The sequence below is a fragment of the Lithobates pipiens genome, unplaced genomic scaffold (assembly GCF_037356315.1).
Source record: "Lithobates pipiens isolate NorthernLeopardFrog02 unplaced genomic scaffold, aLitPip1_a1.2 Scaffold_18, whole genome shotgun sequence".
In the NCBI taxonomy this organism is placed as follows: Eukaryota; Metazoa; Chordata; class Amphibia; order Anura; family Ranidae; genus Lithobates; species Lithobates pipiens.
The window spans coordinates 646,419,773-646,433,687 of NW_027507758.1; the positions used below are offsets into that span (position 1 = coordinate 646,419,773).

A 13,915-nucleotide genomic window follows, 5' to 3' on the forward strand; every position below is an offset into this window, starting at 1 on the left:
AGGTGTGACATGTTGAGTATCTATTTACTTGGTGCAACCTCATCTTTTATATTTTACCAAAATTGGGTAATTCCTTGCATTCCTTTGCCCTAGAATTAACTTTAGTGTGTTTGTGATAATATCGTATGACATAAAAAATTGGGGCTCACCACTATTTTATTCTCTAGGGTGTCTGCTTTCCGAAAATATATCATGTTTTGGGGTTTTTATGTAATCTTCAGGCCTACAATGATTTTTTAAACATATGCAGAAAATGAAAAAAATAAAAAAAAGACTCTGGCAGGGTTAAAGTTGATAAAACAATCTGTTGAGGTCACATGACTTCTGTGGAGAGTGGAGCTCCAGTCTGCAGCCAGATACCATCAGGAAATGACGATGTGACCAGAAACATTGTTTCTAATGTCTATTGAATGTTTGTTATATTAAAGTTCATTAAACAAACAATAAAAAAGCAAGTTTCCTGTCAAATGTGGAGCTGCACACTAGGGAGACAGGAAGTCTCTATTGAGGACAGGAAGTGATGTCAGGTACAGACAGGAAGTTCCGGGTGAGAGGTGAGTCAGGAGGAAGTAGATAGAAGATATTGCTGGAAGACGCAGCAGAGGAGGTAATAAGATCTTATTTTCTATTTACACCCAGTAACCCCCCATCATGTCCGTCCTCTTCCTCCATAGTCACTGTGATGTCTTTTATCTCCAGCAGATGATGATACACACATATATAGTGTGGGAATGTAGATTAACCCCTTCGGGGGGGATCAGTTGATGATGAATAGTGATGGGCTCCGGTGTGTTGGAAACCCCACATTCCCGATCCCGCCAGGAAGCCGACACTGCACAGCGCTAATCACAGACAGTGAGTCATTTCCTGGTCCTCAGTTGCACAGATCAGGAAATGTCTCATATCTTCCTTCCAAATCTGGCCATACATGGTTCAGTTTTATCGTTCATCCAGCGGGATGAGAGGAAAAAACTCAAGTGATTCCCCCATCCACACATTGGAGGGGGATGGGGGAATCCCCCCGCTGCACTATTGTATTCTGACAATGGGGGTGCTCCTCCGCTCTCAGAATACACAGATCAGTGATGAAGCTATTGGCTGCAGCTGCTGATGGAGTGACTTTTATCCGGCAGTGACCACACATGGATGGAAATGTGACCGATCCCTGCTGAACCAGCTGAATTTCCATGTCTCTATGATCACCATAAGTGACTTCCTCCCCTCCCCCTCATCTCCTTCATTATGTAAGTCATGCTGAGATCATCTCCCATTGGCTGAGCAATATTCTCATTTGTCTCTGTTGCTCGTCTGTTGCTTGTCCTGACCTTTATCCTGATTCCTGGATCTCCTCCTCATCTCTCCTCCATATCCAGAGTCTATATGTCCTATGACATCACACTGACTTCACAGCTTCTCCTAGCAATGTCCCTCCACCCAGCTCCTTTTTTTTCTGATGCTCTTAGGATGTGGGTGGACCCTGGACATCCTCACTAGCAAAGTGGGACTTTTGGTTCTGCATTGTATGTAATGACATTAGAATACCTGCTACAAGCTTTTAACCTGCATAGTGTGGGGGTCCTGTGGGGGTAAATCATATCTCACCCTGAAGTGGGACTTTAATGAAACAGAGACCTGAATGGTGAGGAGGATTCTGGGAATATCATTTGATTTTACTATTTGTGTTCAGATCTAGAGTTTTTCTCCTGTGAAGTCTGGAGATCATATGACCATCACATTGCCTCCACCTCCCTCCCTGATAGAATAGAGAAATGCAAAGAAGATTCTAGAAGTCACCAGAGAGATGATGGAGGAGAGGTGAGGAGGATTCTGGGAATTCTGGAACATTATCCAGTAACAGACAAGGGATGTGTCTGGATGGTGACTGTATCATTGTGTGTGTCAGGTTCCTATAAGGTGTCAGGATGTCACTGTCTATTTCTCCATGGAGGAGTGGGAGTATTTAGAAGGACACAAGGATCTCTACAAGGACGTCATGATGGACAATCAGCCGCCCCTCACATCACCGGGTAAGAGGAGACTTTATTGTAAAGGAGAGAGCAGTACGGAGGCTCCACCTAGATCCCCCATCATCTGATAAACACATAGAAACAATGTATTCAGTCAGTGTGTGTGTTTCCTACAGATGGATCCAGTAATGGGAACCCACCAGAGAGATGTCCCCGTCCTCTGTATTCCCGGGATTCCACACAGGAAGGTCACACCATCCCCCACCATCATCAGGTAGATGAGGAACAATCACTGATAGTATCATTAGGATCTGTACATTATCTGCATTGTTACCATTGATGCCATTTTTATTATATATTCAGAGTGGAAACCTGAGAGATTCTAAAGAAGAGATAAAAGAGGAGGATGATGAAGATGGGGTGATGGAGGAGTCAGAGTCTCTAAAAGAACACAAAGATCTGTACCAGGACACCATGGTGGAGTCATCCAGCTACAGAAACCCACCAGAGAGATGTCCCCGTCCTCTGTATTCCCGGGATTCCACACAGGAAGGTCACACCATCCCCCACCATCATCAGGTAGATGATTGACAATTATTGGTAGTTCTGATTTATACACAGCATGATTGTTACAATGAATGTTTTATTATATATTCAGAGTGGAAACCTCGGGGATAATTATATTGATGTTAAAGAAGAGTATAAAGAGGAGGATGAGGAGTATGGAGTGATGGAGGAGTTTTCGGAAGGACACAAGTATATGATGGAGCCACCTAATACCAGGAACCCACCAGAGAGATGTCCCCATCCTCTGTATTCCCGGGATTCCACACAGGAAGATCACACCATCCCCCACTGTTACAAGGTTGGTGGGATGGAGCCTCTAGAACATGGACTCCTAGAGATGATGTGTGTATTTTCTATGTGATGTCACAATAATAAATCTTCTATCTTACAGATGATATTCTCTCTCATTTTCTTGGTTTAGAGTGGAGATCCAATGGATATAGAATTTGAGGTGAAATCAGAAGAAGAAGAGAGGTATGTGAGGGATGATCAGCAGTCTATGGAGGAGGATGGAATAACGGGGACATTTATAGAGGAGGACACTCCTACAGAGATCAGCACAGGTGGGTCATTAACACTAAATACATTTTTTACATTATTACAAAATGCTAGGTAAGCAATCTTGGTTGCAGCCTCCCTTAACGATAAAGCATCCTCTACCAGAGCTTTACATAAAAGGATTATATTAAGGACGGGGTCAGTGGCGCTACCTTTTATTTGGGCATATGCTACTATTGTACCCGAAATATTTTCATATGAGTTACATAGAGCTAGTATGCCTATTGCAGGGAGAATTGAGGGTATTCAACGTGCAGTGCTATATAAAAAAAGAGAGAAAAGAAAAAAATAATACACTATATACGCTCACAGTGCGTGTACCTGTTACAAAGAAGTGTAAAGAATATCACACATGCAGTGATATAAGCACAAAAGGAGTACACTCTATGTGCACAAGAAATACGTGTGCTTATCTTTGTGTTAGTGATTATATTAGTACATATGCTGACCAATTGTCCCCCAAACTGTATGGTAGTAAATAGCAGCTAGGGTGATGAAATAATCATGGGGTGAGTTAGTCATCAGATAAGAGAGTACTTAGTCCCTATCAGGGCATACTATACATATCATGTAAATAACATCCAGTGCAATGTAGTGCTATATAACCAAACAATACAGTGACTGACGTGCGGGCGCACGTAAAAACGTTTTGTGAAAAATGATTATCCAAAGATTATATATATAGAGAAAATAAAAGTTCTATAATGAATGAAAAGAGGTGCTATTAATAGTAGTATTGTCCGTAGCACCTAAGGTTGACAAAAGACAAATATTTACATGAAAATAAAATATTGATTGCGTCACATGAACACCTTGACAATTAATGGAAACACCCACAAAATGGGCGTGTCGTACTTTGTACTTAATATCACCATTATCACTTCTCAGTAGAATCAATAACCTTTTGATAATTGACAATTAAACAGAATGTCTGTATTTCACACGTCCAACCTTTACTATACTGCAGGTAAGTAAGTGGTTAACAATGTGAAATAAATTAGATGTTTGTTTGCAAATAAAATTGGCAACTATGCGAAAAGAAATTTATAATGAAAAATTGAATTTAGAGAAAAAATCTAAAAGGCGGTTATTGATTCGGGAGAACGATTTTCAATAGTAGAATATTCAATACATCAATATTTAAGAGAACATAGAAGATATAATGAACAAGGCATATTTACCCATTCCAATATGGCTACTAGTCTGGATTGTTGGTTACCAGGATTTAGAAGATGGCTGCCGTGGCTTTCAACATGGATTCTCTTATAGAGGAATTACTTTGTGTGACCTCAGAGTTCCAAGGAGCAGGGATCTTCGTGAATGTAAAAATATGTATTCATGCATGGTGCATGAGTGTCAGTCTGTCTAGGAGTCTCCCAGTGTCCCCTGAGCTCTCCACTTATCTCTCTTGCTTCTTACAGTGCCTTGCGAAAGTATTCGGCCCCCTTGAACTTTTCAACCTTTTGCCACATTTCAGGCTTCAAACATAAAGATATAAAATTTTAATTTTTTGTGAAGAATCACCAACAAGTGGGACACAATTGTGAAGTGGAACCAAATCTATTGGATATTTTAAACTTTTTTAGCAAATAAAAAACGGAAAAGTGGTGCGTGCAAAATTATTCGGCCCCTTTACTTTCAGTGCAGCAAACTCACTCCAGAAGTTCAGCGAGGATCTCTGAATGATCCAATGTTGTCCTAAATGACTGATGGTGATAAATAGAATCCACCTGTGTGTAATCAAGTCTCTGTATAAATGCACCTGCTCTGTGATAGTCTCAGGGTTCTGTTGAAAGCGCAGAGAGCATCATGAAGACCAAGGAACACACCAGGCAGGTCCGTAATACTGTTGTGGAGAAGTTTAAAGCCGGATTTGGATACAAAAAGATTTCCCAAGCTTTAAACATCCCGAGGAGCACTGTGCAAGCGATCATTTTGAAATGGAAGGAGTATCAGACCACTGCAAATCTACCAAGACCTGGCCGTCCCTCTAAACTTTCAGCTCAGACAAGGAGAACACTGATCAGAGATGCAGCCAAGAGGCCCATGATCACTCTGGATGAACTGCAGAGAACTACAGCTGAGGTGGGAGAGTCTGTCCATAGGACAACAATCAGTCGTACACTGCACAAATCTGGCCTTTATGGAAGAGTGGAAAGAAGAAAGCCATTTCTCAAAGATATCCATAAAAAGTCTCATCTAAAGTTTGCCACAAGCCACCTGGGAGACACACCAAACATGTGGAAGAAGGTGCTCTGGTCAGATGAAACCAAAATCGAACTTTTTGCCCACAATGCAAAACCATATGTTTGGCATAAAAGCAACACAGCTCATCACCCTCAACACACTATCCCCACTGTCAAACATGGTGGTGGCAGCACCATGGTTTGGGCCTGCTTTTCTTGAGCAGGGACAGGGAAGATGGTTAAAATTGAGGGGAAGATGGATGCAGCCAAATACAGGACCATTCTGGATGAAAACCTGTTGGAGTCTGCAAAAGACCTGAAACTGGGACAAAGATTTATCTTCCAACAACACAATGATCCCAAACATACAGCAAAATCTACAAAGGAATGGTTCACAAATAAACAAATCCAGGTGTTAGAATGGCCAAGTCAAAGTCCAGACCTGAATCCAATCGAGAATCTGTGGAAAGAGCTGAAAACTGCTGTTCACAAACGCTCTCCATCCAACCTCACTGAGCTCGAGCTGTTTTGCAAGGAAGAATGGGCAAGAATTTCAGTCTCTCGATGTGCAAAACTGATAGACACATATCCCAAGCGACTTGCAGCTGTAATCGCAGCAAAAAGTGGCTCTACGAAGTATTAACGCAAGGGGGCCGAATAATTTTGCACGCCCCACTTTTCATTTTTTTATTAGTTAAAAAAGTTTCAAAAATCCAATAGATTTCGTTCCACTTCACAATTGTGTCCCACTTGTTGGTGATTCTTCACAAAAAATAAAAATTTTATATCTTTATGTTTGAAGCCTGAAATGTGGCAAAAGGTTGAAAAGTTCAAGGGGGCCGAATACTTTTGCAAGGCACTGTAAATATCCTAGAAAAGATGAACCACCGCTCCAAGGTAATCCTCGAGGACTGAAGCTCTGTCTCCTATTGATGAGCCCCAGGTGCTGACCTATGAAAAGACGTGGGGTTCCCCCTAAAAATCCATACCAGACCCTTTACCCAAGCATGCAACCTGGCAGGCCACAGGAAAAGAGGGGGGAAGAGAGAGCGCCCCCCTGAACCGTACCAGGCCACATGCCCTCAACATTGGGAGAATGCTTTGGGGTCCCCCCCAAAGCACCATGTCTCCATGTTGATGAGGACAAGGGCCTCATCCCCACAAACCTGACCGGTGGTTGTGGGGGTCTACGGGCGGGAGGCTTATCAGAATCTGGAAGCCCCCTTTAACAAGGGGACCCCCAGATCACGACCCCCCATTTGAAATGGTAAGGGGTACTTTTTACCCCTACCATTTCACAAAGAAAGTGTAAAAAATAGTTAAATAAGACAAAAACCCTTTTGAAAAAGTCCTTTATTAAAAATAAAAAAAGATTCCAGCGGTGGTAATCCACTCTTGTTATCCAGCGATGGATGATCATCTCTCCAGGGTCCAGCGATGGCTGATCTGATCCAGCGACAGGGGATCTCTCCCTCCAGAGCAGCGCAGTCCATCCATCCTTTCTCTGTCTCCACTGGCGGAGACACTGCGGGATCCTGGCAGCCTGACATTTCTTATATGAGGAGGGCAGGGCTACCTGACCCTACCCCCCTCTGACGCTAGTGGGGAAGCCTGGCTTCCCCAATGACGTATGGGTGACCCCGCCCCCCTCTGATGTAACGGAAACCTGCATTACATCAGAGGGGGCGGGGTCACCCATACATCATTGGGGAAGCCAGGCTTCCCCACTTGCGTCAGAGGGGGGTGGGGTCAGGTGACGGGGGCCCTGCCCTCCTCATATAAGAAACGTCAGGCTGCTGGGATCCCGCAGTGTCTCTGCCAGTGGAGACAGAGGAAGGATGGATGGACTGCGCTGCACTGGACTGGAGGGAGAGATCACCCATCACTGGATCAGATCAGCCATCGCTGGACCCCGGAGAGATGGATAGCAAGAGTGGATTACCACCGCTGGAATCTTTTTTTATTTTTTTTATTTTTAATAGAGGACTTTTTCAAAAGTGTGTTTGTCTTATTTAATTATTTTATACGCTTTCTTTGTGAAATGGTAGGGGTACTTTTGTGGGGGGAGCCGGGATCTGGGGGTCCCCTTCTTAAAGTCCCACCTCCCTTGTAAATTATTTCCCCCCCCCCTTTGTTGCTTCCAGATTCTGATAAGCCCCCCGCCTGCAGACCCCCACAACCACCGGCCAGGGTTGTGGGGACGAAGCCCTTGTCCTCATCAACATGGGGACATGGTGCTTTGGGGGGGACCCTAAACCATCCTCCCAATGTTGAGGGCATGTGGCCTGGTACGGTTCAGGAGGGGGGCGCTCTCTTGTCCCCCCTCTTTTCCTGCGGCTTGCCAGGTTGCGTGCTCGGATAAAGGGTCTGGTATGGATAATTAGGGGGACCCCCACGTCAAATTTTATTTTAAATTTGACACGGGTTTCCCCTTAATATCCATACCAGACCTGATAGGTAATTGAATTTGGGGGAACCCCCACGCTTTTTTTTTTTTTTTTTTAATCAATGACACACACTTTCAATGAGTGTTCTCTGTATTATGGGAGCCGACAATTCATTATAGCCACGAGTGATTTTAAAAGACTTTTTTTCCTGCAGAAATGACACTTTGTGCAGGGACAGTTCTAAGCACGGGAAACATGAGCCCCTTCACAAGCATACTATAGACACCCCCCAGGTAGGAAATTTACACTTTTATTTTTTCACTTTAATCATTATTAAAATCACTGCTCCCGAAAAAACTGACGTTTTTAAAACTTTTTTTTGCATTGATCCATGTCTCCTGGGGCAGGACCCGGGTCCCCAAACACTTTTTAGGACAGTAACTTGCATATTAGCCTTTAAAATTAGCACTTTAGATTGTGAACGTTCGAGTCCCATAGACTTTAATAGGGTTCTAAAGTTCACACGAAGTTTAGGTCTGTTCGCAGGTTCTGGTGCGAACCGAACAGGGGGGTGTTCGGCTCATCCTTAATATATATCAATCAAAATCACATAAAATGATTATCTATATGGATACATGTATAATTCGGGTATCCAATTAATATTTGTTTATCTAAACATAGGTTAAATTCTTATACAGTTATAATCACGATTATATGTTTTTCATAATACTAATTTGTTGCTAAAACACTTCTACTTATAATCACACTTTCATATATATTTTCTTTATGACAAAGTTCTTTAGATCATTAGATACTAAAATTATAATATCTCTTTTATGACCTACAAATATCACATATCATTTGAATGACTTAAAGTACTTTTAAAATATGTCTGACTTGCATATCTCTCTAACACCATGTGTTGAGATGGACTTTGAGCAGTGCAATAAATGTTTAGATATCTTAGCTGTGTCCTCAAGTCCCTAAAAATTCACACAATAGGTTTTGTTGGACAAGGTGTCGGCTATTGAATTTTGTCTTCATGGTTGTATATTGTCCAAACTGTCTTCACTTGAGAGCACGATGGTTTTTCCTAGTTAAGGGTTATTTCCATGTGATAAGTACACATCTTTTTGTTTGGTGACAAGAGTTATCATTGTTCCAGTCTCTTGTTTCAACACAGGGTTTGTAAAAGTTACAGATAACTAATCCCCTGAACATTTGGAAAAATGAAAAGTGTGAGATCATGTATTTTGTTTTAAAGGTCTCCAAAAGGGTAACAGTTCAATAATATCAGAATTATAGTTCATCCACTTTTTGAGACAAATGTAAAGAGGAGGGTAGTTATGGTGCTCTCCTGTTTTATCTAGAAGTCTACAATGGACTCATCTATATAGTTAAATTATCCGCTAGTAGCTGACATGTGAGAAGAAATGTTAAGGAAAAAATAATAAAATAAAAATAAAACTCCTTGTGCAATTCTACATCTGACAATATAAACCGTACTAACAAAACATATAACAAAACTATATAACATAAAATGCTGGTTGACTTACAATACTGTGTAATATTATACAATTACGATATGCATCTTAAAGGGATACTTTTGTGCGTTTTTGATGTGCGTTTTTGTTAATCACATAGTGAATAAAGTGCTAAGTGCTACAACTACTATAGATGCTAGTAAAGTGCTACGTACTAGTGCAAATACGTAAATTCAGTGCTTCTTATTCAGTAAATATAAAATCGCAAGCCTTTACAATCACATTAAGGGATTAAAACAGGTGGTCAGGAAGCAACATATTGCCCCTTTACCAGCTGTCAAATGCCTCTAAAAAGCGATCTGAGCACAGATTGCTTTTCAGAGGAATAGCATTTTTTTGCTGGTACTTTGAACAAGCAAGAAAAAAAAAACAATTCTGATTGTACACATATGGGGTAGGGCTGGGAAAAAAAATCGATTTGAATCTTGCATCGAGTTGAGAGGTCAAATCGGTTCAAATTTTCAGAAAATTGTTTTTTTTTAGATATTTATTTTTTCACCAGGATCGGTGCTGACACCGCACCGGTCCTGAGGAGCTGCGGGCAGGAGTTTTTAGGTGAGGCCGCGGCTTCGGCCTAGTCCGCGAGGCCGGACCCACGGACTATGACGAAGCCACGGCCTCACCTAAAAACTCCTGCAGCTCCTCAGGACTGGCGCGGTGTCCATAAAAAAAACTCGATTCGAATTGTGAATCGAGTTTTTTTTTTTTTAAATTACACATTTTTTTTTTTAGAAAATCGCCCAGCTCTAATATGGGAAGGGGGGAGGGGGGGGGGCAGGATTCAACGCAGATACATAAAATGTGCATACATACATCTAAACAGCAGGGGCTGGTGCTGGTGCTCAAATTTTTTGGGGGGCACAAACATTTTTATAAACAAAATCATCAAACACTGCCACTGTACATGCACACACATATACACACACACACAAATGCACACACACACACACATAAAGTCTTTTAAAAAACGGCAGTGCTTTATCTTACCTCTTCCTGCCGGATACTTCACTGTAGGGGGAGACAAAGAGCACACACTGCTTTCACTTTAGTTACAAGCAGTGTGATGACTCCGAGCTCCCCGCACAGTGCCGATTACACTTCGGCTGAAGATCGAGGAGCTCGGTCTCGGCCGCCCGCTCCTTCAGATATACAGGGGGGGCCCTCAAGGGCCCCCTGCAGCATGGGGCCCAGTCGCCTTGGCGATCTCAGCAACCCCTATAATTCCGCCACTGATTTTCACCATAGATATTACTAGACCTAGGCACCTGGGGTATGTGATTTGGGTCTTCTGCCCCATACCCGGGTATGGCAAGATCTCTGACAGAACAATCCCCCCAGGATTACTTGTTGTGTTGTCTGCTGGCTGTGCCGGGTGGAGGGATATGTCTGTATAGTCTCAGACCCAAGTCACTGAGTGCAGTCTCAGGAGATGGGAGGCAGCGGTGTGGGACCTCTGCAACTTGTCTCATGTAATCATTTCATCTTCCACTGATTACTGAATACCAATATTATGAGTCCTGACCCTTACACTGTATACTTTATATTCTACATTACATACTCCTGACCCCTGCACGGTATACTCTATGTTGTACATTACATCATTCTGATACTATATACTCCTTTCTGTTGTATCTTATACAATATGTTGTACATTACATAGTCCTGACTTCTGCTCTCTCCCCTCCCCCCACTGCTATATATACACATAATATGTATTCTCTTTTGTTACACCCATTTCCTACCAGCTGGACATTTTATATCTGATGATTTGATTGGAGCACAGCAGGAACCAATCAGCTCATGTCTAGTAATAATCTTTGTATTTCTATTTTAGTAGATGGACGGGAGATGAGGAAAACCTCAGAGGATTGTCTCACTTTGTCTCCAGACTGTAAAGTAGAAGATGAGGACATCACACAGTATAGTCCAGGAGAAAACCCGACTACCTCAAATGTCCATCCGGCACCACACAGTGTAGATGGACCATCGTATTCCTCTTATCCTGAGGAACCTCAGACTGTGCGGGACGGGGCCGTCCTTCCAACAGAGAAGAGGTTTTCCTGTACTGAGTGCGGGAAGTGTTTCCGTTTTAAATCCCATCTTAATGCACATCAGAGATCTCACACAGGAGAGAAGCCGTATTCCTGTCCTGAGTGTGAAAAATGTTTTTCATTGAGGTCTAGTCTTGATAAACATCAAACATCTCACACAGGGGAGAAGCCGTATTCCTGTCCTGAGTGTGGGAAATGTTTTTCACAGAAGTCCAATCTCTACGCACATAAGAGATCTCACAAAGGAGAGAAGCCTTATTCCTGTCCTGAGTGCGGGAAATGTTTTTTACAGAAGTCCAATTTTAATACACATCAGAGATCTCACACAGGGGAGAAGCCGTATTCCTGTCCTGAGTGTGGGAAATGTTTTTCACATAAGTCCAGTCTTTCCACACATCAGAATTTTCACACGGGGCAGAAGGTGTATTCCTGTCCTGAGTGCGGGAAATGTTTTTCAGTGAAGTCGCATCTTGACATACATCAGAGATCTCATACGGGGGAGAAGCCATATTCCTGTCCTGAGTGCGGGAAATGTTTTTCAGTGAAGTCCAATCTTTACTTGCATCAGAGATCTCACACAGGGGAGAAGCCGTATTCCTGCCCTGAGTGTGCAAAATGTTTTTCAGTGAAGGCCAATCTTTCCAGACATCAGAGATCTCACATGGGGAGAAGCCGTATTCTTGTCCCGAGTGAGGGAATTGTTCCTCACTGAAGTCCTGTCTTCCTGTACATCAGGGGTCCCACACAACCCTTGAGGTGTATTAGTACCTCGAGTGTGGGAAATGTCTTCTATATGAATGTTGCTGGACATCACAGCTCTCATGTGGGGAAGAAGCACACCCTGATATACACCTCAGATATACTCCATGGCTGATCTTCATCATGTAAGAAACAGTTGATAAGGAGATCAGAGATCACCAAAGACATGGATGAAGTGTTGTAAAAATACAATGGATGAGCGGCTCATACAGGTCTGGTAATGTACTTTTATGTCATGGCTTTCTTCCAGGTCCACACCCATGCATGTGCACACCCAGAAACCTCCACTGTCATTGGCTGCAGGACAAGTTTGTCAGCAGGTTCCAGCCAATGATTTTGCCCTGTACCCTGCTGATCACCTGCAGCCAATGACAAATCACTCCTGTGTTTTATTTTGTAAACACGGGGAGCTATCTTGTGATTTCTTCTCTTCCCGAGTCCTTTTCGGTTCAGGAAGAGAAGAGAACACCACACTGTGAGTATAATCACCACACTTTACACCCACACACCTTAGATTGGCACATTTAACCCCATTGATTGCCCTTATTCACCCTTTGATCACCCCTGTCACCCAACCAGTGCCATTAGTACAGCGTCAGTGTACAGTATTTTTCACCAATCACTGTATTAGGGTCATTTGTTACATCAGATAGTGCCAGGGTCAGCTAGCATTAGATTGTCCGCACACTATCACACTCACACTATAGGATCCTGATCACCAACATTACTAGTATAGTGTCTGTATGGATCAATATCCTGATCACCGCCATTACTAGTATAGTGTCTGTATGGATCAATATCCTGATCACCAACATTACTAGTATAGTGTCTGTATGGATCAATATCCTGATCACCACCATTACTAGTATAGTGTCTGTATGGATCAATATCCTGATCACCAACATTACTAGTATAGTGTCTGTATGGATCAATATCCTGATCACCGCCATTACTAGTATAGTGTCTGTATGGATCAATATCCTGATCACCACTATTACTAGTATAGTGTCTGTATGGATCAATATCCTGATCACCAACATTACTAGTATAGTGTCTGTATGGATCAATATCCTGATCACCGTCATTACTAGTATAGTGTCTGTATGGATCAATATCCTGATCACCACCATTACTAGTATAGTGTCTGTATGGATCAATATCCTGATCATGAACAGAACTATATTAGTGTCCCCCTTAGTATAGTGTCCCTAATAACGCAGCGTTAGCAGATCAGCCCTTCTGCCCCCCAACAAGTGCAGTGTCAGTAGATCACCGGCACCTCTGATACATTGCACACATAACCGCAGTGTTGGCAGAATCAGGCCTGATCTCTTCTAGCACTAGCAGGTAAGTTTTATTTGTGTAGCACCCTGGAGTTTAGACAGGGAGCTCCTCACAAATTTACTTGGCAGGAGTAGTTATTCTGGTTAATTGTTAGAGATCTATTGATTTCTCCCTAAGTTTGGGCTGGTTGCACTTTTCTCTTCTACCACTAGGTGGCCGGGGACTTGGTGGTGCTAGATATGAGAAGGGCAACCTAAGGCCAGGTTATGGGTATATGGGGTATCTCAGCCAATGGGCAGGGGTTTTCTTGAATTCATTGGCCTGCTGGGAGAACCTATATATTCGGGTGGAGTCAAGTGATCAGGGTTCTGTGCCACCTAGGGAGAAAACGTTTTGCAGAAGGGAGTGTAACAAGACTTGTGGCCCCTCATTAAAATTATAAGAAAAGAGGTTTAACCTTAAATTACGTATAGGGTTCTTTACTGTAAGAGCGGCAAGGATGTGGAATTCCCTTCCACAGGCGGTGGTCTTAGTGGGGAGCATCAATAGTTTAAGGAAACTATTAGATAATCACTTGAACGACAGCAACATACAGGCTATACAATGTAATAC

At 42.6% G+C, this 13,915-nt stretch overlaps 1 protein-coding gene across 1 annotated transcript in view; it reads left to right on the forward strand.

The window, feature by feature from the left end:
- The first annotated feature begins 531 nt into the window (after positions 1–531).
- Positions 532–13,915, forward strand: part of LOC143986913 (uncharacterized) — a 417,248-nt gene continuing 403,864 nt past the window's right edge. Inside the window, 5 exon segments of the mRNA XM_077485322.1 lie at positions 532–607; positions 1,688–1,815; positions 1,904–2,027; positions 2,144–2,241; positions 2,331–2,546. Coding sequence (XP_077341448.1) covers positions 1,943–2,027; positions 2,144–2,241; positions 2,331–2,546 — 399 coding nt within the window. The 5' untranslated portion in view covers positions 532–607; positions 1,688–1,815; positions 1,904–1,942.